The sequence below is a fragment of the Carassius gibelio genome, chromosome B18, assembly GCF_023724105.1.
Source record: "Carassius gibelio isolate Cgi1373 ecotype wild population from Czech Republic chromosome B18, carGib1.2-hapl.c, whole genome shotgun sequence".
In the NCBI taxonomy this organism is placed as follows: domain Eukaryota; kingdom Metazoa; phylum Chordata; class Actinopteri; order Cypriniformes; family Cyprinidae; genus Carassius; species Carassius gibelio.
In genome coordinates this window covers 3,445,145-3,472,274 of record NC_068413.1, presented here as the reverse complement: position 1 = coordinate 3,472,274, position 27,130 = coordinate 3,445,145, and the positions used below count along the sequence as shown (strand labels likewise).

The 27,130-nt window shown below is 35.2% G+C and overlaps 1 protein-coding gene across 1 annotated transcript; it reads right to left on the bottom strand.

Annotated features, from left to right (window-relative positions):
- Positions 1 to 1,298: 1,298 nt before the first annotated feature.
- b4galnt3b (beta-1,4-N-acetyl-galactosaminyl transferase 3b) lies at positions 1,299 to 24,138 on the bottom strand. The gene is made up of 20 exons (XM_052582015.1): positions 23,785 to 24,138; positions 19,048 to 19,103; positions 14,547 to 14,621; positions 13,634 to 13,729; positions 13,095 to 13,185; positions 12,653 to 12,753; positions 12,495 to 12,562; positions 11,149 to 11,227; positions 11,004 to 11,070; positions 10,148 to 10,291; positions 9,086 to 9,195; positions 8,892 to 8,992; positions 8,330 to 8,397; positions 6,579 to 8,043; positions 5,450 to 5,703; positions 5,148 to 5,301; positions 4,891 to 4,963; positions 4,572 to 4,725; positions 4,184 to 4,310; positions 1,299 to 2,782 (listed from the first exon to the last, which is right to left on the bottom strand). The coding sequence occupies exons 1-20, from the start codon at positions 23,915 to 23,917 to the stop codon at positions 2,674 to 2,676; spliced, it is 3,525 nt and encodes a 1,174-aa protein (XP_052437975.1). The 5' UTR covers positions 23,918 to 24,138; the 3' UTR covers positions 1,299 to 2,673.
- Between the last annotated feature and the right edge of the window lie 2,992 nt (positions 24,139 to 27,130).

The following is a 27,130-nucleotide window of genomic DNA, read 5'->3' as shown; positions in this document are numbered from 1 at the left end:
CGCTGACTGCAGGCCTGAGGATGCACATATATACACAACTCCAGATAAATGCACAGACACGAGCCGTCACTATATATAGCCCTCCGTATAAAATTAAAAGGCGTTTGTAGAATTTAAACATGCTCAGAGGGAAGCCAGAGTCTCCTGTTCTTAATTTAACCCTTCACAAGCTCATACCAACAGATGGAGGGTCCTCAGTTGACTTTAGGTGTTGTATTTAGATGTATATTACATTTTGGTGGAGTTTTTTTTTCTTCTTTTCATTATACTGTTTGAAAACACTATATGTGACCCTGGAGCACAAAACCAGTCTTAAGTCGCAAAGGTATATTTTTAGCAATGGCAAAAAAAAAACACACACAAAAAAAAAAACATTTGTATATGTCAAAATTATAGTTTTTTGTTTTATGCCAAAAATCATTAGGATATTAAGTAAAGATCATGTTTAAGAAAGATATTTCGTCAATTTCCCTACCGTTAATATATCAAAACTTATTTTTGATTAGTAATATGCATTGCTAAGAATTCATTTGGACAACTTCAAACGTGATTTTCTCAAGATTTTGATTTTTTTTTTTTGCACCCTCAGTTTCCAGATTTTCAAATAGCTGTCTCTATGACAAATATTGTGCAATCCTAATAACCCATCCATCAATGGAAAGCTTTTTTATTCAGCCTTCATTAATCTCAATTTCAAAAAAATGTACACTTAAGACTGGTTTTGTGGTCCAGGGTCACATATTTGTTAAATGCAGTGTCTGATTTAAAGTTTTGAGCTTTCCTTTTAAAACGATTGTAATTTAAACCTTCTCCACAATTTATAACTGCTGTATGGAGGCTTGTCAAATGTCACTTGTATGAGTGTGTTGTCCACTTAAAAAAAAAAAGAAAGATCGGTGGAAGATCGAATGCCGCTTCAAAACAGTTCAAGCATGAAAACATTTGAAATGTACCATTTTCACTTTAAACAACATTTGCAGTAGTGAGAATCTTCCTGTGGTAATGAGAACGTTCTTCGAGGTTTTGGTCTAGTTATTTATTACATCAACATCTCTATTTCTGGATTCTGAGACAACAGACAAGGATTAACCTAACATTACTTAACAATGGAGTGATTGATGACGCTAACATGCCAACAGAGAGAAAACTGAAAATAATAAACATCAAAACGTTTTTCTGGAAAGAAGTACAGTACGTGATGCTGCAGTCAGACAATAAACTAATCAATATATTTTATTAATGCAGAAAACCAGTGGTGCTGATACTGATTATAAAACAAATAAAACACACTGAATATCTCAGAAGAAACTTTTTATTTTAAGGTTGTTGGTGATCTACATAAATTTGTTAAAGGTCATTTCCATTCTGCCACTTACAAAATACGGAAGAATAAATAAATAACTTGATTTTTAAGTAACACACTATGTGAATGTCAGATAAAAAAAAAAAAGAAAATAATGAGCCCACCAAAAAACAAACTAACCTCAATGGTTAAAAAATATACTCTAAAAACAGCGCCAAATCCCTACAAAACAGAGTAGATCTGATAACCTTTCAGTCACACCGAGCATGTCTTATCTCAGTTATCAGTGGGAAAAGGTTGCATGTAATTCATCAGAGTACAAACTCATAACAAACCAAATAATAACCCTATGGAAAAGAACTGAAATTGATTGCGTTTAATGAATATTAGGATTGCTTTAATTAATACTGTAAAGGGCTGAATCAGTGTAAATCAACAGATCTACTCACTGGAACGTATCATGAAGATAGAAAATGCTGGAAAATCTCTTTCAATTGAACAAAAAGAGCTTTTTCAGCTTTAAAACGCCTGCAATACCACTATAAAATGGCAAATATCACAGAAAACATGGATGGTCATTTCATGCTACCATGACACATATATACTTTGAATTTAATATGGCTATTTGTGTGCATTCCAGTAATGAGAATTGGGGAGTACATTGCGCTTAACTTTTATAAAAAGTACTGAAAAAAAAACTATTCTTTTAACAAAATGTAATTAATTTTATATTTTGAAAATGTTATATGACCAAGACACGTTCTTCACAGTCTTTGTGAGATTGACAGCATTTCTCACCTGAATGAATTGTTTTTCTTAGACCAACATGCTATAGGAATATTGCACATCTCTTCAGTTTCGGCCAGATTCTTTCAGTCCCCAAGAGGTCACACAGCATAAAACATATGTAACAATGTGCAAAGTCAACCCTCACCCAAGACACTTACCTACCTGAATAAATACACATTTTTTCAGTATATACATCTCATTAAATGTCACATTTCTGTCTGTTAGAGCAGAATACTCAGCCAGACGCGACTGAAGGCGTTTGATTGATCTGGAAGTGACAACAACAATAACCAAGAGATGCTGAAGGCATCAATAACTTATATCAGTTCCTTCCTTTATTAAAAAAAATAATAAAAAATTCACTCTTGATAGCATAGCTAGCTTGTGAGAAACATTCCAACTCTGGAAATGATCTGGAGGGGTCTGGATGCAACATTGTTCAATCCAAGCATCACAGACGTCTTTGTCCTGAGTCTCTGTGTGTTTCCATTAATCGGTCACCTCACATTCACCTTCAGTCAGATGTGATCTGGAACACATCTGGAATGTCCTGAAGTTTAAAGTGCCATTGTAAGCGTTGGTTACGTGTTGCGCAGCATCTGGCGGTTCCACATTCCACGCTTTGAGTGAAAGTGATGGAAGAAGTTCCTCAGGTAGAGTCGCTCCACCTCCAGCCCCCCCTGAAGGATCCTTGAGACCACACAAAACAGAAAGCACTTCACACACCAAATAATGTTTGTTTAGCATTAGGGATATTACAGTTCTGGCCGTCACGAAAAGTGTAAATTATGTTCACATTACAGACAATAACCTTTAAATAGCCAATATTAACCATTGTTAATTGTAATTATGGACATTTCTGTCTTTTACAGTTTTGTAATTTTGCCTGTGTTAATGCCAACAGCATACATATTGGCACAAGGGTGTATTTTTGTTAGAATTTTTATATTTAGCTAAATCTATATTAAACCAGCTACACAAAAATGTCAAATGCAATTTTTTGTCACATGGCAATTTAACTATAGTACAGTGCAATCTTTGTTATCAGGCCTTCATTCTGGTGACAAAGCTGCAAAAATGACATTTCTTTTTACTAAATGGTGCTATTTTCTTAGGTTTGGCCTATAAAGCAAATTTGCACTTTTTTGTTCTTTCAGTTTTTGCTGTATTTTAGAGGCAACTGAATAAATGATACAACTATAATTGTTTGAGTGTTCGGGTATGGATGTCAGAGTGTGGTTTTGCATGTGTGTACTAAAAAAAAATTGTGTGTGCATCGCTGTAATGTTTGAGGGAGAACAATTGTACTGTACTGCAAATCATAAATCAAACCACTGTGTATGCCAGAAAAGCTTTGCTGGCAATCTAATGGAAAAATGTCAGTACTGCACCCAAACAAAATCTTAGTAAAAGCTCATTTTTGGACATATCAACCTCAAATTTGGAACACAGCTTGTTTAGATTTATGAATTTAATTTTCTAGCAATTTTTTGTTCAACATGTGTTTTTTTTTTAAATACTTTTAAAAAAAAAAAGCTCATAAATCATTTTCATAAACTAAAATCTCTCACTTTATTTTGTTTCACAAAAAAAAAAAAAAAGTTTTACTCCATAAATAATCAACCAAGGGTCTTCATTAAAATGAGAACAAATGCAACATTAACATTTTCATGACATTTTTCTTACATGGACATTTTGGTCTTCAGAATAACTTTTTTAAATTGATGTTCAAGGGTTAATATCCTATACAAGGCAAGTTTATTTATATAGAACATTTTATAGTGTGAATGATGGCAATTCAAATATATATATAAAAAAAAAACTGATTCAAAATATAAATTAGCACAGAAATAAATGAATAAAATATTTTATTTTACTATTTTAGTGTAAGTTTATACCATATATTTTTTTTATTATATTAAGTTTTATTTTTATAAATCTAAAAACAAAAAAAACTATTATTATTATATTAATATATTAATCTAATTACGCATACAGACTGAGATCAAGCTAATAAATGATTAACGTTTTAGTAATGAACTTATTATACTTATTATTAGTATGATATTAGTGTATTGTCCCATGACTGACCTGTCCAGTAGTTCCCAGTCCTCTCCGCCCCAGCGGTCAGTGAATTCTTTGGTGTTCATGCCCCCGATGGAGTCCAGGTCTGACTTATAAATGCCCAGAAGACCAAAGCCATTGACCTCCCAATAACCTGCACATTACCAGCACAACCATTTTCAACACTGATAAAAATAAGAAATGTTTTTTGAGCACTAAATCACCAATAGAATTATTTCTGAAATATCATGCGTCACTGAAGACTGGGGTAATAATGACAAAGACATTAAACAAATCTTATGAACCCCAAACTTTTGAACAATAGTGTATGTGTGGATATACATGAATCTAATTCTATGTTGTATATGGTGGTGTTATCGTGTTATCATGTTATCTTGTGTGTGCAAGACTGCACCATCAGGCTCCAGGGGTGTAGCGCCACAGTTCAGTCTCATGACTATCGGAGCAAAGGCCATGTGTCTCTCCACACAGTGTTTTCTCACAGTGTCGATGAAGCCAGGAGGGAAATGAATGTGCAGGTCACAGAGAAACACAATGCTGTGATCATCCTGAGAAAGAGACAGACCTTTATAAGCTGCAAATGAGTGACATCCATCATCTTGAATTAGTTCAGCCTTCATTTTCACTGAAGATCCTGTCATGTTTTGAACACGTATTTAAGCCTTTTTTTTTTTTTTTTGTAAGTACAGTGTGTTATTTTGTCTTAAACTTACAGAAATGAGGTCTATTCCTGCCTGCAGTCCTGCTGATCTCTCGAAGTTCCCACTTAACCTGAGGTATTGATACCTGAAATGGGATACACAATAGAAATGGACTCAAAGTGGGGTCTCGTTTTAAGAAGCTGTAGTAATGTGACTTCTCCACAGGTTAAGAAAGAAATATGAACAATGTCAATGTGCCATACGATCAGGAAAACGAACTCATGAAGGATCACTCTACTTAGTGTGTATTTATGAACTGGTCAATGTACCTAGGCAAGAATGAGTTCTGTAGAGCTTGTTCTATGTTCATATCAGTGCTTTCATAGTCAGTAATGATGACATTGAAGTTTTGATCTCCAGTGGTGCGGTACATCTCCTCCATGTCTGAAATAAACTGCTGCACCCAACGGGCCTGGTTCTTCACTGCATGCACACACACACACACACACACACACACACACTACCTTATGAAGGTGTTTCATGCAGTCTACTCAGAAACATGCACAAGTCATTTTCTTCACCAGGGTGTGTAAGAAAGCATCTTGAATAAAACTCGATATGAGAGTGCTACCTGGGACGATGAAGTGGACGGTAGCAGTCGGGTTCCAGTAGAAGCGATATGGATTGCAAAGTTTAAGTTCTGCGTCCTGAGCCTTTTGCTTTTTGTGAAAACCCCGATCTTCAGTTCGTTTCACATAGATGTACTGAACCAGACGCAGGTGGCGTCCTGAAGCCTCCTGCAGGTCCAGTTCCAGTAGATATCTACTGCCACGATTATAATCAGGCTTCTTCGCAATGTTCACAATACGCTCTAGAGAGAACTGCCTACACACACACACACACACACACACACACACACACACACACACACACACACACACACACACACACACACACACACACACACACACACACACACACACACACCAGTTAATGTCAAAGATGAATTGAAATGTTCAGGATTGCATAAATACTATATACTAATACTATACTATACAGTACATACCATTTTTACTGTGCACTGATTTTCTGTATGTATGCAATATTATAGAAATAGAGCGTACTGCATGACAAATTTCCATTATGACGGCGAATCTGAAAATACTATTAACTAAAACTTTTGATCAGCATGACAAATACCATTTAAAATGGTATATGAAGAAAATACTAAAAAAGCACACACTACGGACAACAATTTTAAATTTGCAATTTTACACAGTTATACAATAATGTTATAAAATTTCAAACACCCATTTTCTACAGTAATATATTTTTTAATTAAATATCTTCCTGTGATGCAAAGGTGAATTTTCAGCATCATCCAGGTTTCAGTGTCACATGATCCTTCAGAAATTATTCTAATATGCCGATTTGCTGCTCAAAAGTATTTCATATTATTCACAATGTAAATTTCTGTGGAAACTGCAATGTTTAATTTTCAGGATTCTTTTATAAAAAGAACAGCATTTGTTTGAAATTAAAGTAGCATTATGTAGTGACTTTATCAATGTAATGTGCCCTTGCTGAATAAAAATACCCTTTTGATGCAAATTAATACATTATCAATAAAATCCCAGGAAGTACACTGTATAAACGGTGTATTATTCAGTATGGTAGTATTCCACTCCAAACGCAGCTCACAGAGTGAATGAACTGCTGATTTCATTCAATATTTGATTCCTGCTGAACAGCTGGCCTACCTTGGAAATTTCTTGTTTAGTTTCTTCATGAAAGCTTCCACTACAGACAACGCTTCCGATTCCTCGAGCAGCAGGTTTCCAGACACATTACACTTCAGATCGATCCAGTCGGAGCGCAAGGCGTGCAGATCTAGAGGTTTGGCCTGGAACGTCTGAGACCACTTGACTTCCACGTCAAACACAGCCCTGTTTGTGAGGTCATAGTCGTCTTCCTCTGAGAAACCCTGTTTGACCCAAGAGTCTTCTTCATCTCCTCCATCTCCTCCATCTTCAACCTCTTCTATATGCATCGCATTATCCTGAATCTCTTTTTCCTTTCTGCCATCATTCATGTGATCCCAGCGGTTGTTATATTCTTTGTTAGAAGGAGCTGTGATGACCAATGCCTGAAGCTCATTGGTCTCGTTATACAATGGGTTTTGAAGTGGATGTTGGGTAATCTGAAGATGAAAAGCCACATTATTGTTCTTGATTGGAATATTGATGTCATCTACTACAGCCTTTTCTGGGTTGTTCTCCAAAACGTGCAGGGCTTCATCTGCTTTATGTTTTGAGTGTTTGCGCCTCTTCATTGGTTCAGCTTTGACTTCATTCCCATTCAAGGATGGCAGCTCATCTGCAGTGTTCTCCAGCCTTGCCTTTTTTACGTTCACCTCATCTAATCTAGAGTTCTTGGGTGTCTTCTCCACAGGTTCACCTAGATAGACTTTACGATTACCCATCCGATTCACAAGGTCATGACGTTCCCTCTGGTCCTCATCAAACATGGCAGGGTTGGTCACTGATCTTTGCTTCAATTCATTGGCTTCTCGTATGTTCTCCACAGGAATATTTCTGTCTCCAACTGCAACAAAATTTGGATTCCCATTACTACTGTTGTGGTATTTGGCTTCATGTTGGTGGAGCTCAATTCTTCCAGCATTAAGCGATTGGTCCACTTGATGTTTCACTTCTGGACTCAAGTGATCTTCTCTTTGAGCTGGTCCTGGATTCTGCCGGTCAGGTATGTTCTCCATGACGTGATTCTGAAACCGCTGTGAGTCTTTTTCTCTTCCCTGGTCATAGTTCTTCACCTCAGAAGGTGGGTTTTGGAGGTAGTGTTGGTCCTTCTGGTTTTGTTCAGGACGTCTCCTTTTCTTCTTCTTTCTTGGTTGCTGCTGTGGTTCCTCTGGCTGGTTCTGTGGTTCTTCAGGCGGTTTTTGGATTGCCTTAGGTTGGTTGTCTTGGTCCATCTGTTGAAATCTGTTGTCTAGTTCCCGGTCTTGCCTCTTTTTTCTGATGCTGCCATGTTTCTGAACAGAATACAGTTTACGGCGTCTCTGCATCGTGTAATCATCATAATCATCTCCATATTCCTGGAGAACCTTATCTTTCATTTGTTGCTTCTCCTCATACTTTCCAGCTTTCTGCAAGCCCTCATCTTCATCTCTGCCCAGGTTTATGGCTCTTCCTTCCATGCCATCTCCTACAGGAAGACAAAGACAAGCATTAAGTGTTTTGAAATGGGATTTAAGTTCTGAACCATCAAGCTGTTGGGACTTGAAGACAACAAAATTGACCACGTTTCAATAAGTGTACTTACTGTAATATAATTATTCTAATCTAATATTTAATCTTACTGCACACGGTTCATCATTATACATTTTTAATAATTATTATTTTCAAAATTCATGATCATTATTTCCTACAAAATATTCCTGTTGCATTAAGGAAGTTTTGCATTGTGAATGATGTTTAAATGTATGCTGTACCTTTGTATTTGATGACTCTCTCCTCATTTTCAGGCAAATCCAGCTGAATATAGTTTGAGAAGCCGTATCTAAAAACAAATTATTTGATTTGAGATCATAATACACCAGGTGCCCCAAAGAGAGATAGATCAGTGGGTGTGATCAAACATTTGGTGTCAGTAAGATTTTATTTAAAGAAATAATACTTTGATTCAGCAAGGATGCATTAAATTGATCAAAAGAAACATTTATAATTTTACAAAACATTTCCATTTCAAATGATGTTTAAATAAAACAGCATATTATAAATATTACTGAAGGATCATGTGACTAAAGACTGGAGTAATGGCTGTTGGACATTCAGCTTTGCATCACAGGAAGAAATTATATTTCAAAACACATTCAAAAAGAAAACTGCTCCCCTGATTGTAACAATATTTCACAATATTACTGTTGCTCTTGTATTTTAATCGAATAAATATAGCCTTGGCGAGCATGAGATACTTTTAAAAAAAATTTATAAATAAAAAGCCACACCAAGCCCAAGCATATGAATGGTGGTGTACAGTATTTGTGTGTCTACCTTTCCAGGTAGTATGGATTCCCACGGTAGAAACATTTGTTATCGTTCTCCATGTGTGTGAGCCGTGTGTAGTCATTAGGATACACATACGTTAGGTGCACCTGCATCAGATTAGATCGATCAAGATCACAAACGCATAGGCACAACAACATACACTTAAATTTTTTATTAATTTTCTAACGATGTACACTTACAAACTGCAGGCCCTGGTAGCGCATTAGAGGATATCCCTTTATGATGTAGCTGGGGTTATAAATACAGTCAGGTAAAACTCCCTGCAAACGCGTCCGGTCCAATAAAGGAACTACATATACAAATAGACACAAAACATTATAACACATCATTACTATTATTACTAAGATTTCTAATTAACAATAATAACAACAACATGCACAATTTAATGTATATTAATTATATAAATTTAATTATCTAATGCACATTTTTCTTGAAATTATTAATTTAATATATTTGAAATATCTAGCATTAATTATTTTATGTGTCAAAATAATTTAACACCAAAAATGTTTGTAATACATTGTAATGTTTTTATATATATACATTTATTATTTGATTTGAGATCTTAATACACCAGGTGCCCCAAAGAGAAATAGATCTGTGGGTGTGATGTTTATATATATATATATATATATATATATATATATATATATATATATATATGTATGTATATGTATATGTATATGTATGTATGTATGTATATATATATATATATATACACACACAATTCTTACAAAACATACAATTCTTAAATATCGTGAAATTAAAAATTTTGATTATGGTTATATAATTTAATTAATTGTAAGGTTTCCCATTTTTCTGTCAATAAAAAGTAGTTTGAAAACAAGCTGCTTTGTCATAATTACAGTAGAAATAATAAAATATAATATATATAATATGGACTGGGGGGATGAGCTTAAAGTACAATTTTGAGCAAACGGTCTTCAATTCAAAAAGGCTAAGAACCACTGTAACAATGTCTCTTCTGCCAGAAGGTGGCACTGAATTCATGTCCCGTCTGCATATATTCTGGACCACTTTGACAGACATGGTCAACAGGAACCATCTTTATTTGGAAAGTGCTTCCACTGAAAAAATATCAGCATGTGGGCCTGGAATGCCCTGAGGGTTTCATTTTAAGGAGTTAAGTTCAATGTTTAATAGCGCAGCATGTCTGCATTGTTGGTTTATAATGTTTAAATGGTGTTGAGTGAAAGTGAGTTTGTGTCTGAAGTTCTCACCCTGATGAAATGAGTCTCGAGGATCTGCTCTCAGCATGTCTACTCCATGGGGCGGAGTCTCAGACGACCTCTGGGGCGGAGTCACATGACTGGCAAAGGTCTGAGGAATGTGATTGACATCTACAGTCTTCAGCAAGGACTCGTCTGAATGAACACACACACACACACACACACGTGTAAATTGTGTCATACAAAAATGAGGTCATCAGTTTGAAAGCACATTACCATCCAAAGTATTGTAGACTGTTCAAACTGCTAAAAGATGCAGGAAAAATGTAGAGGGTTAAAGCTGCAACATTTCTGAGATGACCAAACACTTTTAAAAGCATGATAAATGTTACATGTAAACCTTTTCAAACCGCAGTATGCTCCACTGTCACATGACATCATGTTTGTAACAACACACACTGCATGCACTACATTTTAATATTTTAACAAAAGTTTTTTATTTGAGTTAAAATTCAAAATAAACATCAAATTTTTTCCTGTTATATTTTTATTCAACTTCAGCAGTTTTTAAATGAATAAAAATTCTTACTAATGTAGTTTGCAATAACGAAGGCAAACGCGTCGATAAACTGATAAAGTTTAAGAAAGTGTGAAAACAAAAACAAGAACTAACGAGAACTACATAAGCATATGTTTACACAGAAATGAACGCAAAAGCCTGGATTGACACACTTCAACTGAAGCAATAAGAGGACAACACACGCACGTTGTGCAGTGGTGACTACCCCATCATTAGCTCTATTTCAGGACGTGTGTGTAGACAGGAGCAGCTATTCCAAGCATCCTAACACTACCCTGACATTTATGCAACCACATCCCAGAATAACACACACACACACACACTCACTGGTGTAGAGGGAGATGAACTTGGAATCGATGATTGAAAATCCACTCCCGATCTGTTTGAGCTGCCACTGTGAGTAAAGACAGACCGTGTCATAACGGTGTACACCGACCAATCACACACAAACACTCTCAGCGAACACACTCACCGCAACCTCCACATGATCCGTTCCCTGATCGTTTTGTTTGTGGATAAGCTCAAAGAAATATTTATTGTTCTTTTGCAGACTGTAAAACAATAAAAAAGTGAACTTTTATTCATTTTTCATGAACACAATTAGATCTTTGAAACTTTTATATGTTAAGCTTCTAATGCAACTCAATAGTTTTACATTAAAAGATAAACATGAAAAAACATTTAAAAAATCTTTTTTTAGGTATTTTAAATTTTAAATAATACAAATAATAATAATACAAAAATCTTTATAGTGACTTCACAAATTGCATTCTCATTATGCTTTACCATATAGACAAAATTTTTTTTTAAATTAAACAGACAATTAGGAATTAGAAATTAGTTGAAAACAAAATAGAAATAAATTAACTATTCTAATAAAACATCAATTAATATATATTTATATATGATATTATATATTATTCTAAAATAATGTTACATTTAATAAATAAATAATTACATTTTAAAAAAGTTTCATGCTTTTTTTTTTTCCTGATATAGGGATGGTTAAAAAAGACGATGTCAAGAATTTCCGTGATTAAGCAAAGTAACACGCCATGTACTTTGCATTCCAGCTTCTAGCGCACATTCGGAGAGGGCTTTAAGTATTTGCGGTCGCATACTAGAGCAAAGAGCCCTCATCAGTGAATGACTTGCTAGTTCTCCATGGGCACATTAAGTAGTCGTACAGTTTTTTTTAGTTTATTCAGTTTATTTTTATTTATTTAATTATTTTGTTAAATATTTAAAATTGGTTTATTTTGTTATTAAGGAATAAGTATATGTTTTTGTTTTATGTTTGAAGGAATTGCTAAAAGCAAAGAAGGCATTCTTAAGTAGTATTAGGCCCTAGGCTACTTTTCCTTTGAACATGAAATAAATCCAGGTTTATTATTATTATTATATAACTTATTAGGCTAGTATCAGGCAGAATATGCAAAGTATTAAAAAAAAAAAAAACTACTTATATGTTTACTCGTGGGATTATGCGGGCGGAAGAAAATAACATCCCGTGCAGGTCTCTAAGTGAGTACCTAAATGATGACTGAATTTTCATTTTTGGGTGACCTATCCCTTTAATTCAAGTTATTTATTTAAACGTATGTTACACACACCTGCACTATTACAAATCATCTTATAACAGAAGAATACTTTTAATGACATCCCACTGTGTGCCGTGATCATCAGGACACAAGCAGCACCTTGTGAATCTACACATACGGAATCTAAAAATAGTTTTCATCACCGAGGTATGTGGTCATAACTTGGACAGATGTGTGAGCACTTCCCTGCAGCATTATGAAACACAAACACACTTACGGAATAAGATCTGATATCTGACTGGCATATTTCCCATATTCCCCTGGGGCAGTCCATTCTCTGCCTGTCTAAAAATGGAGGAATCACACAAAATTCAGTGCATGCATTTCACACATCTACATTAAAGCAATTATAAAGTTGACACTTTTCTCTCCAACCTTTCCGACGTAAGCGCGGAGCTTCAGATTGTCTGGATTCTCATCTTCACTGAGCCAGAACTCACTGTTATCATCAGACGCCACTGCAAACAGAAAGTCACCTGCCAAACAAAGGGAAGGGATAACAGTGTGACAATGGCACACAATCTGAATATGTGCATGTTAGCACTGCACGATAAATCGCATGCGTTTATCATGTGTATCTCATCAGTAAAGCTGGTTCTGTGATTAGTAGTAAATCTCCAGCATGTGCACTGGCAAGCTACGCAAACAGCTTTCATTAGCGCATGCCATACATCGCTGATAGTGAATGTGATATTGCATAGCTTGTCAGTGAACCAGATTTACTGACGAGATACGCATGATAAACGCATGTGATTTATAATGCAGCCCTAGTGTGTGTGTGTGTGTGTGTGTGTGTGTGAAAGAGAGACAGACAAACCATCGGTATAAGGATGTATGTATCCAAATATCCTGAGTCCATAATTGGTCCAGCTGGGTGACACAGCAAGTTTCTTCACAGTTGTACGAGTCTACAGAAATAAAAACATATCAAATACAATGCAAACAAATCTAATATTGAAAGTAAAGTAGGTTGTTAACAGGGTTGTTAACCAAATTTGTTTATTCAAATAAAGCTGAAATTATATAAAGTATATACATATACATATATATACATATATATATATATATATAAATTTATTTGATCAAAAATACAGCAAAAGCAGTAATACTGTTAAATATTTTTATTGTTTAAAATAAATGTTTTATATTTAAATACATATCATAAAATGTAATTTATTCCTGTGATCCAAAGCTGAATTTTCAGCATCATTACTCCAGTCTTCAGTGTCACATGATCCTTCAGAAATCATTCTAATATGCTGATTGGCTGTTCAAGAAACATTTATTATTATTAATATTTAAAAGAGTTGGGTACAGATATGACAGATATGTCATCTATACAGATAAAACACCTACGTGAGGATATAACGGATAATGTAGATTCTTCTGTAGTTGAGATATAGACGTGCCACACCAGTCCTCAAAGATGTGAAGATTCGCCATTCCTTTATACTGCAGCAAACACACACATACAGTTTTTTTCACTTTTTAATATTCTATAATATTATAAGCTATGTCATCCACCAGACTGCAAAAAAAAGGGAAAAAAACATGTTTAGGTACATTGATGCATTTACCATTGAAGTCAATGGGGTAAGACACAACACTGGAATAAACATTAAAATACTGTTTAAAAAGTGTGATCTCAATTCCGGTCATGACTGTGTAAATTAGGTAGAAAAGTATTGTAAAAAGTATTTAGCTACTGGCTAAATGTACTATTTACATTTATTTACATATAACTGGAGTAACTTTCCCCATAGACTTCCAGTGTAAGCGCATTAGTGTTTGTTAAAGTCAATTATCCAAAGTCATTTTCTGTAGTAATCACAAATGTCATGTTATCCATAGTGCTTAAATAATTTGGAAGCCCAAATATTCTTTTAAATGACCAACAAACATATAGAATGAACAAAAATGTACAGCTCACATGTCACATTTAAAATAGAGACACAGAGTCTTGCTAAATTAAACAAGATGGCAAATCTCTTGCTGAAGAGCCTTGGGTGACATACTCATGTGGATTAACACCATCATCTTTACAGCGTATGCACATCAACAGATCATGCATTCAGAGCTCTGAGTGACAGAAATATAACAAACTAGTACACTAACACTATTACACTAAAAAAATACCTTGGTGCTGTTTTTTTTTTTTTTTTTTTTTTGAGCAAATACCAAGGAAATATTATGTTTATTAAACATGTACCAAGGTAATATAACATAATACCATCCATGTATGTTTCTATCATTGTGGTCGTATTATTACCTCCGCCCTCCATGTCTGTTGAGTGTTTTTTGGAGTCCAGATGTCTTTATCATGTTTATTGTCAGAGATGTGAACCTGTGACACACACATAAAACACACACACACAGAATTGTTTTTCATGCATCTGCATTCCAGCAGCACTTTCGATTTCCTTTGTGCTGCAAAATCTACTTAGCAACTACCTAGACAAAATGTGAGCATCATAGATGTGTTGAATTTTTATTTCTACAGTATGTAAATCATATGCATGCATGGAATACTGGAATGACCTGTTACATATGACAGATTTGCAGTATACAACCAGAAGATGTTGCATGGAATATCGTATCCCAGAATAATAATATGTACATAAAGGAACAGTTCAATCAAAATTTAAAATTTTCTCAAAGCTTACTCAGATTTAGATGTAGATGAGTTTTATTCTCCATTGGAGAGGATTTAAAGAAATTTTGTATTACATCACTTGCTTCAATATCTTCTCGCATTAACATAGTGCTCAATCTTTGCATATTTCTCTCCTGATTCATATGAGATGACTTTTTCACTGGAGAAAGCAATAGTTTTCTTAGAGTTTCACAAAGTTTCACATATAATCCGTCTGCAGTGCGTATGCAGTCCGTGTGCGTTACGTATGTTGTCCTGGAGCAGCACACACTCATTGTGCTTTCATACAGGACGCGTTTGCAGTCCGCTACTGATCCGCGGCTGTTTAAGCCACAAAACACAACATTTGTCCATTATTTTGATATCAAATCATGTAAAAAAAAAAAAAGAAAAAAAAAAAAACCAAATCAAAAAGCGTTTTCAGCATTGTGATACTCTTTCATCCCAGTACAGTAACAATCTTTCAGAGACATATTTAAATTCAAATATAAACAACGTATTACTCATGCATTTGACTGCAATTGTTTATAATAAATTGCTGAAACAAGCTGCAACTCATTTAAACACAACATTAGCCTGCTTTTCTTGTTAGGATATCACAAACATTTAAAATTAAAACTCACCACTGACAGAAACAGTCGACTCTCGTGCCTTTTGCATTTAAAGCTTTATTACACGCAATCCAACGGGTCTTAAATAACTTCGTTTTTCTGCCTGCATATATAATGTTGCCTTGTTTCTCTAAAGTTGCTCTTTTTCTTGTTTTAAATCTAGCCAAAACCCATGTGTTGCGTGTGAAACACAGTAGGCTTTAATTAGTATACATGTATTGTGAAATGACTGCATTTCGGTGTCAATCCATGTTGATTTTTACCGTGAACAATGCGCTGTCACTTTAATTCAGCGCGTGCAGCGCAGCAAAAATAGACTCGGTACATAAACGATCGCTGCACTGCTGCAGACGCACTGCTCCTGGAACGCATTGACGAAACGCAAACACGTGCAGTGTGAACGCTGGAATCTGTTAACATGGGTGTGTCAAAAAAATACACAACGCATACGCACTGCAGACGGAGTATGTGTGAAACGGGTGTTATATTGTAACCTGATCGTTTAAAGTTAAAAATGTCTTAAAAGGGGGGTGAAATGCTCGTTTTCACTCAATATCCTGTTATTGTTGAGTACCTATAGAGTAGTACTGCATCCTTCATAACTCCAAAAAGTCTTTATTTTTATTATATTTATAAGAGAAAGATAGTCTGTACTGATTTTTCCCGGAAAAACACGAGCGCCTAGAGGCGTAACGTGTGGGCGGAGCTAAAGAATCACGAGCGCCAGTAGGCTTTTGTGTTGAGAGCGTTTGGAAGCTGTGACACAGATCCAGAGGCTGAAATTTAACAAGAGCAGCATCAGCAAAGGCGTCTCTATGTGATATGTACTGAAACTGTATATATTTGCTTAGCGGTTTAGGAAAATGACTAAGTTCCACTTTGTCGTCTATTTATTTATTTTTTTTACGCTGTACATGTGGAAAGTGCAGTTTTGATGCAGTACTTGATGTGCTTACGCGCCGATAGCCAAGTTAACAACACAGAGATATTTGAAGCAGTTTTACTCACCGCCTGTGGTTCCAACACATGATCGTGACCCTTTTTCGTTGGGACTGCATTATCCTTAAGAAATAAACGACGTGCAATCCGAAATGCAGGGAACAAACAAAAACACTTGCAAAACTCTGTTGATGCTCTGTAAAAATAAACTCCATCCACTGGTCCCTTAATGCTGTTTTTTCTCTGGTAATCTGTGCAGGGTTGTCTTGCCCTGGCAACCAAAAACACACTTCTTTTGTGACTTTTGGCGACGCTCTCGCTCTGATCACTGAATGCCTCTGCTCTCAGTGCTGTGCTATACGGGAGCGCGCGCTCTTCTGGCAGAAGTGCCTCATGACCCATATAAGGAAATTCCGCTCCATCTAACGTCACACAGAGCCATACTCGAAAAAAACTTTCCGAAACTTGTGACAAACCGGAAGAGGTTTTTTTGGAACAAAAATACTCCTTCAAACGTACAACTTAATTTTTTCAACTTTGTCCATGTTTAGCATGGGAATCCAACTCTTTAACAGTGTAAAAAACTCAGTATGCATGAAATAGCATTTCACCCCCCCTTTAATGGATTTGTTTGTTACAAACATGCAACTTTTCACTTCACATGATTGTTCATTGATGGATTATTGTGATGTTTTTATCATCTGTTCAGACTCTCATTCTGACGGCACCCATTCACTGCAGAGCATCCATTGGTGAGCAAGTGATGTAATGCTACATTTCTTGAAATCTGTTCTGATAAAGAAACAGGTTTCTTACAGAAGCTTTATTTAATCACTTGTGGACCAGTGTTAATTTTGACACGAAATTTTAATTTAGTTTTAGTCTTAGTCTTTTGACTATAATTCTTTTTAGTTTTAGTCAAGTTTTAGTCATCTGATTTGTTTTAATTTTAGTCTTATTTTAGTCGACTAAAATTGCTTGGTATTTTAGTCGACTAAAATAAGACTAAAATCAATAACAGATTTACTAGACATTTTTTTACAGCTGGTATAGGAAACAAACTTAACCAAAATATATAAAACACAAATTCAACTTTATTTCAACACAACTGTGTCTTTATTTCGATTCAAAAGCTTTTATGCAGCAACAAACACTGTCATGATAATGTAAACAATAACTAGCTGCCAATTGACCATCAATAAAAGAAAAATAAGGTTAGGTCCAGGACCTTAAAGCTTACAGCTGAGCTGAACAATAAGTGCATACATTTAAAGTAAATATTTAATAAGTTGGCAGCTAGGTGGATAAAAAAAAAGTAACAAGATTTTATAAGGTATTCATTTGTCTAGCAATATTGTATGTTTTAAATACTACAATATTGCTAGATTTGTATGTATAATGATAGGATGTGAACATTCATGTTTCACATGACTAATATAGAAATATTTGTGATATTGTCAACAAGTAGAACATTATAAAATATACTAAACATTAGTATTAATCAAATGTATTTATCATGATATTATGTATTAGTATTGTGCTCTCATCTAACTTGAAGAAGGGGCTATTTTACAGTACTTTTCAGTTCGTAATATTTAATGCTACAACATGCACTGCAGTATTCCACTTTTGCTTAGCTCAATAAACAAAAGAACATCGTTGTGAAATTACATTTGAGAAAATGTCCGGGTGGCTCGTCTGTAAATGTCTTTTCAAATAGGTTGTGTTCTTGCCACGAATGAGCGCTCTGCGTGCTTTACAGTTTGTTTTGTTTTGTTCGTCGTCAAACGTGAAGTGAGCTGTGGACATTTTGTCGCTCTTTTAGACATCACCTCTTCGAATGCCGTCTTCCTGGGAGCTCATTTAAAAACTGAAGACCTTCGCTTCACGTCTCAATAAGTCAGGCTCTGATTGGTTCTCTTCTCTCATGCAGTCTCGCCTGTTATGTTTTGCCGGTTCTTTGTTCATTCCTCGCATCTCTCCCGTCTGCTGATTTGATTTTCGTCACAGTCTATTTTCGTCTCGTCCTTTATTCGTTGACGATAATGTCAATCAATTTAATCATAGTTTTAGTCTCCATCAGTGCCTTCTATTTTAGTTCTCGTTTCGTTTTCGTCCGCAAAAATATATTCGTGACGAAAATAATGACGAAAATATTTAGTCAACGAAATTAACACTGTTGTGGACTGTTCAACTGCAACACCCGCTGACTGCAATTATAGAGCTTGGAAAAGTTAGGACAATTTTTTATATAACTCCGACATGGATTCGTCTTGAAGAAGAAAGTCATATACAGGGTAGGTAAAACAGTCCAATTTTCATTTTTGGCTGAACTAACCATTTAACTTGACCCTCCCTTTTGAAACGAACCAGGTGAAATATCAACACGACAAATCTTTTTCTTGACGCAATATATTTACCTCTAGATGCTAAGAGTCACAGTTTCATACAAAACTGAATAAAAAATAAAAAATAAAAAAAGGAAGAAAATATAGCTTTTTTTTTACAATTATAACAGGTCTCAGTAATTAAAATATGAAACACAAAGGTCAAAGTTGAGCTTTTACCGCACGTTGAGCAGGAGCGTTTGCCCAGCCGATGCTTTCAGTGCGGACGGTCACACCTGAAAGAGAAAAAGAGTAAATATTTAATCAAGCTGCCAATTAATTAATTACACCTGACTGACCGTGCGTGTGCTTGATTCAGGACAGTGACATTAGATTGCCATTGATGGGTTAGGATTACTCCAGATAGACTGAAACTAACTCCATGTTCACATTAATCTTTAAAAGGAGGGAAAGCATTAACTTGCATATTCAATCACACCAAACACACTTTCAATGTTATCCTTAATTAGATTAAATCAAAAATATGTATTTCATATTACAGGTAATCTTGGTAAGCTTAAATCAGGTGTCAAGCATCCATGTTAATCGATCTATAACAAACATGAGTGAACATAAGAAGTACAACTTAGGTTTTCTGTAAAATGAAAACTGCATGAATTCATGAAAAATTCATTTTGGTGCTTCACTAACATAAAAGCTAATTATAATGCCTATAAACTAAAAGTTTTAAGAATAAAAGTCATTATTTATTATCCATTATACCTTGAGGACATCCCAAGAAGATGTTTTGTAAGAACACACTCAGCACAGATTGCTAATACAATAAAAAAAAGACTCATGTTTCATCATTTGTACACCAGTGTATGTGCACAATATCCTTAAACTCACAAAAACCAGCTGTTCAAGTTTCAAAAAGGTTTCCAGTTGTCAAAATAAGAAATTCGACGTGGCATTTATCAGTTGTCTTTTGACAAACATCCCGCTCAAGAGGAGAAAAGTGTATTTTGCAAGCTTGTCAAATAGAAGCTGCGTGCACACAAAACACATAAAAAAACGTTATGGTTAATTTGCACATAAGGTCTCTGCAAACATTTACAGCAAATGTATAGACGCTCATCAGAAGGTGAAGAAAACACATACACTCCCTTGTGTGTGTGTACAGAGAAGTGCAAGTGTGCTTAATCTTGCACATTGGTGCTATAGCAACAAGAAGCACAGGAAATGACGCCGCACCTTACAGAAGAAAGGGTCATCTGACCCCCAGCGCTACTAAGCACACACTGCAGGGAGCTGTCTATATGGCCAGCTATTATAGTCTGTGTCTTCAGGTGTATTTGCACACTGGGCGTTGTGTGAACTTTCCTTAGTGTTTGAGTGAGAACAAATGCATTTAAAGAAGAGACCCTGAGGATTTCAGCATGGCATTTGCATGTTCAAAGTGAGCAACCGACACTTTCGTCTTCTGTGCCTTTCTCCATTTTTCAAATTCTTTCTTTTACTGTACTCCCTAGAGGCCCCTGGTATCCTCTGGAGCAGTCGTTTTCATACCGGTCCTGCGAGCACCCCAAGGACTTCACATTTTCTGTGTGTCCCTTATGTTCACACCTCATTCAACACCTCAGCTCATTAGTAGAGACGGCCAGACCTGAAATGGGTGTGTCAGACATAGGGATACATACAAAATGTAAGGTGCTAGCAGTGTCTGCAGTACCAGTTTGATGACAACTGCCCTGGAGGAATGTCGAATTTGTTTAAAAGCCCCAATGTCCAGTGCAGCATAGAGGGAGATAGATGCATGCATTACTGTAGTCTCCTTCCATTTCTGCTTCATTCACCTGCTCTTTGATGATCCTCTACAAAAAAACAACAAGGAAATTTCAGCTTCATCTAAAAATCCAGGGTTGGTGCAAAAAAAAAAAAAAATCAAGGGTCAAGGGTCAGTCACAAGGGTTCGTCACTTCACACTGACACCCCAGTGGGATAAAACTAACACACACAGACAAAATGTTGGTTAGGCCACATGGAAGACTAACCACTGCCCTTGAAAATTAAAGCTAAATGCAGTAGCTTGCTTTCAACACTCAAAACAACTGAATTTGCAAAAACGTTTCAAGTTTAACTTAAGTTTCACAGAATGTCACCACTCACCCACTCATTACAGTTCGTCCAGAATTGAAAATACGGTCTCTATTTAATCACCATCATGTTGTTTCAAACCTGTATTTATTTCTTTATTCTGCAGAACACAAAATAAGATATTCTGAAGAATGTTGGTAACCAAAGTCCCATCAACTTCCATTGTGAGTAAATGGGACCCAAATCCATTTGGTTATCAACATTCTTAAAAATATCTTCTTTTGCTTTCCACAAAAGAAAGAAATGCGTACAGGTTTGAAGCAACATAACTGTGAGTAAATAGTGACAGAATTTTCATTTTTAGATGAATGTTTGGCCACTGTACATATTTGGTCACTTCAGCTGAAAACCACTTCTGTGTGACTGACTACAAATCTACCAACAGCTTTGGCATGGTCAATATAAATATTTGTTATGCATTTTGAGTAAATACTGTTTGAAATGTTTCAGAATGTTTGTGTTTATCTCATCTACAGTCATTATAAAAATAAAAATAAAAAGCATTTCTGACTAGATACATTTTGAATTAGACTTTTCTTCCCACAATTTTGTGGTGGAGACAAAAAACTAAATTGTGAGATTTTTTTTTACTGTTTTATCTAACAGTTCTGGCTTCTTTCTTACAATTATTAGAACTCTCAGAATTATGAGATTAAAATTCACAATTAACTTTTTCATTTTTTTTTTTTTTTTATTCCATTGTTTTCAGACTTGGAGAAATAAAAAACGTATTGTGTTAACGGTTTAAACAATAGATTACATTTAATAGAAGGAAAGGTTTGCATTCATTCATACTCTGCGTTGTTTATGTCCAGCTGATGCTATTAACCTCATAAATATGCAAATAACATTAACCCAGGATAAAAAAAAAAAGCACTGTGGAAATCAAAATGCTAAATATATGCAGGTTCACAGAGGAATGGCATGCATGTGAATTCATGGCCAACGGACTCACAAGAGCGTGTCAATGCCATGTGCAGGTCAAACATTCCCCTCTGGATACAGGAGGAACAAGGAACTTCATGACACTCAAGCTTCCTCCTTAAAGCTCAGCCGGACAGCTTTTGTTCTTAATCGGATTTCGCTCGCATGGGCACAGTGTGAGTTTACTATTCAAATGTAATTTTAGCAGGCTGATATCCAGGTGCTGTGACATTGGTGCTGCTCCTCTGACCTGACACTGACCTCAAACAAGATGACAAACCCCTTCTGCAGGTCCGAGCTCACCTGACATCTCTCAGGTTTCTTCGATCACATGAGCTTCTCTTTGTACAACCTTTGCAATCCAGGGCCAGTCAGAAAACATGATTTAAATTGCTATAATTTTTAAGGTCCCTGAGCCGGCAGATAAAAGAAAAGCAGAAGAGGCACCGTGAGTCACTCTGGGAATGGGAAGGGAACACCCTGATTTTGTGCTGGGACTGGCAGGACAGAAACAACCAGTCTGAAGTTCTCGTGTCTGCATGCACACTGACCATATCCGTGTACACAGCAACACAATGCATTCTGTCAGTGCATTAAATTCCATTGTCCTGTACTTTTTGCATGATGTATTGTATATAATATTGCATTGTGTGTAATAATAATAAAAGCAATTCACCATGACCAAGTCTTCTTAAACGAACAGTTCACCCAAGTTATTACAAACATGCAGCTTTTCCCTTCACAAGATTGTTCATTGATGGACTGAAGTCGTGTGGATTATTGTGATATTATCAACTGTTTGGACTCTCATTCTGACGGCACCCATTCACTGCAGAGCATCCATTGGCGAGCAAGTGATGTAATGCTACATTTTTTTCAAATCTGTTCCAATAAGGAAACAAATTCATCTACATCTGGGATGGTGAGTACATTTTCAGAAAGTTTGTCATTTTTGAGTGAGGTATTCATTTAAGAGCAAATTTACAGTAAATTCCAAACTTCAACTCCAGCTCCTCCCTCCCTGGCTTTTAATGAAGAATACTCAATGGCCAATCAAACCCCTGATGCAACTGAATATCTAATAAACTGGAATGTAGCTAGTATGGACTGTTAATAAACGTTATAAATGTGGAATGTAGTGAGTCAAATCTGAAATGCATTTAGAAATGGAATGCATGTAAAATATCAAATGAAAACTCTAATTAGAAAACACAGAATCGGTATGTATTTGGTAGAAGAATGGAATATTATAAGAAATAGGTAGCGTGTAAAATTGGAATCCTATTAGAAATTGGATTAATTACCAGTAAACATAATAATAATTTAGTAAAGTTTGTGGAAAGTATGAAACTTAGTATGAAATAGAATAAGATAATGGAATGAAATTATTAATGTAATAATGATAGTCTTCAATGAGGTTTGGTAGTTAATGCATTGGGAATCACAAACAATACTTTTACAGCAATGAATATAATTTAATACATTAATACATTGTTCAAACTGTATAATTTAAAATCAGTTCATATTGTAGTAACATTAACCTAGAACAAGTTGCCCAAAATTTGTTTTTGTTTTTTTTAATAAAAACAATAAATTAAAACAATGGAAATAAAATACAAAATAAGACACTTAAAAAAAATTTAAATATTTTATTTGTTTACATGCGTGTCATGTGACCATAAACCGCCATCAGAAAAACGTTTAGGACAAATAGTGTCGGCTGACAGAAAGTTTGGGAATCTCTGACCTAGTTCAATAAATGCTGTAAAAATTTTGTTGTTGTTGTTAGTCTACTAACTAAGGTTAATAAAGTGACCCTTACTGTAAAGCATCATCATAATTTGATACTGTATCAGCAAGCAGTATTTAAGTGACAGGGCATCAGATGTCACTCACCGGGGCTGCTCCACTCGTTCACGGCCATGAACTGCAGATAAGCCGCCAGGAAGGCGACCATCAACACCGCCCCAAACACAATATATCTGCCGTTGCGCTTGAATTTCCGCACCGGGAAGAAGTTGAGCATCATCTTTAAGTTCTTCAGACTCCGTGTGGATCGCAGAAGTTGCAAACCGCTGTAAGAATCATCGACACACGCTTTCACGGGTTTAAAGCCGGTGGAAAAACTCGATGTCGCGTCCCAACGGTTTACATTTCCTTCGCTGTGATTCAGCGTAGTGTCCCTCAAACATCAGCGCGCACAGGTTGAGCAGGCCACGCCCCCTGCGTGACGTCGCTGCTCCTGAACAGGTACAACAGGTCTACAAGCTCTTATTTTGTACCTCTGTGTATACATTTCTTCATTTTTGTGTTTATTTATTTAGTTTTTTTTTCTTCTTCTTTCCTTAATTTGGATTTTTTTGGGGGGAATTTCTGGAACTACTTTTTTTGTGTTAATTTATATGTGACTTGTCAGAAAATAAAGCATTAAAAAAAAAAAATCGACCTATATTTGCAAATTATCTCATCTTCGGTCAGCTCCAAACTCTTAAGACGAAAGCTCTTTTTTATTTGTTTAGCTAAAAATGTATATTGTCGAAATAGGCGATATATGTATATATATTGTGTGTCTTTTATTATCAACTCCAAAGCTCTTAAGACGGTAAACTTTTGCTGCCCTTTGCTTTTATTAGTTAAAGAATATGATGTATTTTGTCATGATGTAATATTTTATTATTTTGTGTCATTTACTTATAATTGGTAGTTTTATTTCCACACACACACACACACACACACACACATATATATATATATATATATATATATATATATATATATATATATATATATATATATATATATATATATTATATATATTATATATATATATATATATATATATTATATATATATATATATATATATATTATATATATATATATATATATATACAGTTTTGTGATGCCTTGGGGAAAAAAACATGTAAATGTTTTATGTACATGTTATTTTATGTATTTATTACCAATATTTGATAAATGTTTTGTGGATTTGTGATTCATTTGGCTACACAATTTTAATATATGCTTTTCATTTTTTAAAATGCCTATTCACAAGAAACTGGGATTGTCTCCTAAAAGTCCTTACAGGACAAAGGAATATGTTTGGATGTGTTGTGCAGCCCTGCTGATCTGGGTAAACCTGTATGACCTGCTACTGTTGCTGAAGGTTGTTTTGCATGTCGGCTAATTTGTCTTCTTGAAAATTTCTAGAAGATGTGGAATGAGCTACACATTTGAATGTGAGACTTGAAAGAAAAAACAGAGATGTGCTTGGCAGATATATCAGTGACAAACAAACAAATCTGCCTGGGGACTTTACTATCCCCAGTGACCATTGTGTTACCAAGTGACACACTGCAGACAGACATGGGAAAATCTCAAGTTTTCAAAGCCAGTGACATAAAACTGCTTTACATTTTCATTCATGTAAAAATATAGGTGTTTGATTTAGGTTAATAGTACAACATTTTATTTCACCTTTAAATGCATGCTATATTATTCATATAAAGTATATTTAAAACTGATACTCCTCAGTTAAAACATTTGTAATCGTAATATAACCGTTCTTATATTTACTGTGCTATTTTTATGTAGTAAAAGTGAGTTTTTAAAACCCCTAGTTTACATATGTGAGTCAAACATTTTGTCATTTTGCATGTTATCTGTATTTGTTTTAAGTTATTACTATATTATACTTTTTTACTCAACGTCATGATAGTAAACATTGTATGTTAAAACTTTTAATATACAATGTTTATTATTTATTTATTATTATTGTTTAGCTGTCATTCGGCAGATGCTTTTAACAATAGAGACAGACTTACAGTGAAAATCCCCTTGTAGCAACCTGAGGTTAGATGTTCAGCCTGTCCACACACATACACACACACACACACACACACACACACACAATTTGTTTTCCCCGTGGGTATTTTGGTTGTGGTTTCAGATTATGCTAATCATAATCCTGATCCTAAACCCAACCCTCACAGAAATCTTTGTGCATTTGAGATTTAAATGTGACACTGGACCACAAAACCAGTCATAAGGGACGAAATTGCGATTTATACATCATCTGAAAGATAAATTAATAAGCTTTCCATTGATGTGTGGTTTGTTAATTCTGGAATCTGGGGGAGCAAAAAAATAAAAAAATATTGAGAAAATCACTTTTAAAGTTGTCTAAATTAAGTTCTTAGCAATACATATTTCTTATCGAAACGTAAGTTTGAATATATTTATAGTAGGAAATTTACAACATATATTCAAGGAACATGACCTTTACATATTTTTGGCATAAAATAAAAATAGATAATTTTGACCCACACAATGTTTTTTTGGCTATTGCTACAAATATAACCCAGCGACTTATGACTGGTTTTGTGCTCCAGGGTCACATATTATTATTCATTCATGATTTAGTATGTGATTTGATACCATTTCCTTATGAGGACTGCTGGCTAATTTTTACAGTGTAGGTGTTTTCAGGTTTCACTGGCTATTTGGTTTGATTTGGTTAATGTTGGCAAAACATGACTCAAACTCGCTCAAAATGATCATTCAAATGCTTAAATCAACAAAACTAGTCAAGCGTGGATTAAATTAAATCCTATATACAACTGTATCCATGTCATGCCTGGTCATAAAATTAGAACATCACCAAAAAGTTGATTTATTTCGCTAATTCCATTCAAAAAGTGAAACTTGTATATTATATTCATTCATTACACACAGACTGATATATTTGAAGTGTTTATTTCTTTTAATTTTGATGATTATAACTGACAACTAAGGAAAATCCCAAATTCAGTATCTCAGAAAATTTAAATATTACTTAAGACCAATACAAAGAAAGGATTTTTAGAAATCTTGGCTAACTGAAAAGTATGAACATGAAAAGTATGAACATGAAAAGCACTCAATACTTAGTTTGGGCTCCTTTTGCTTGAATTACTGCAGCGATGCGGCGTGACATGGAGTCGATCAGTCTGTGGCACTGCTCAGGTGTTATGAGAGCCCAGGTTGCTCTGATAGTGGCCTTCAGCTCTTCTGCATTGTTGGGTCTGGCATATCACATCTTCCTCTTCACAGTACCTCATAGATTTTCTATTGGGTTAAGGTCAGGCGAGTTTGCTGGCCAATTAATAACAGGGATACCATGGTCCTTAAACCATGTACTGGAAGCTTTGGCACTGTGTGCAGGTGCCAAGTCCTGTTGGAAAATGAAATCAGCATCTCCATAA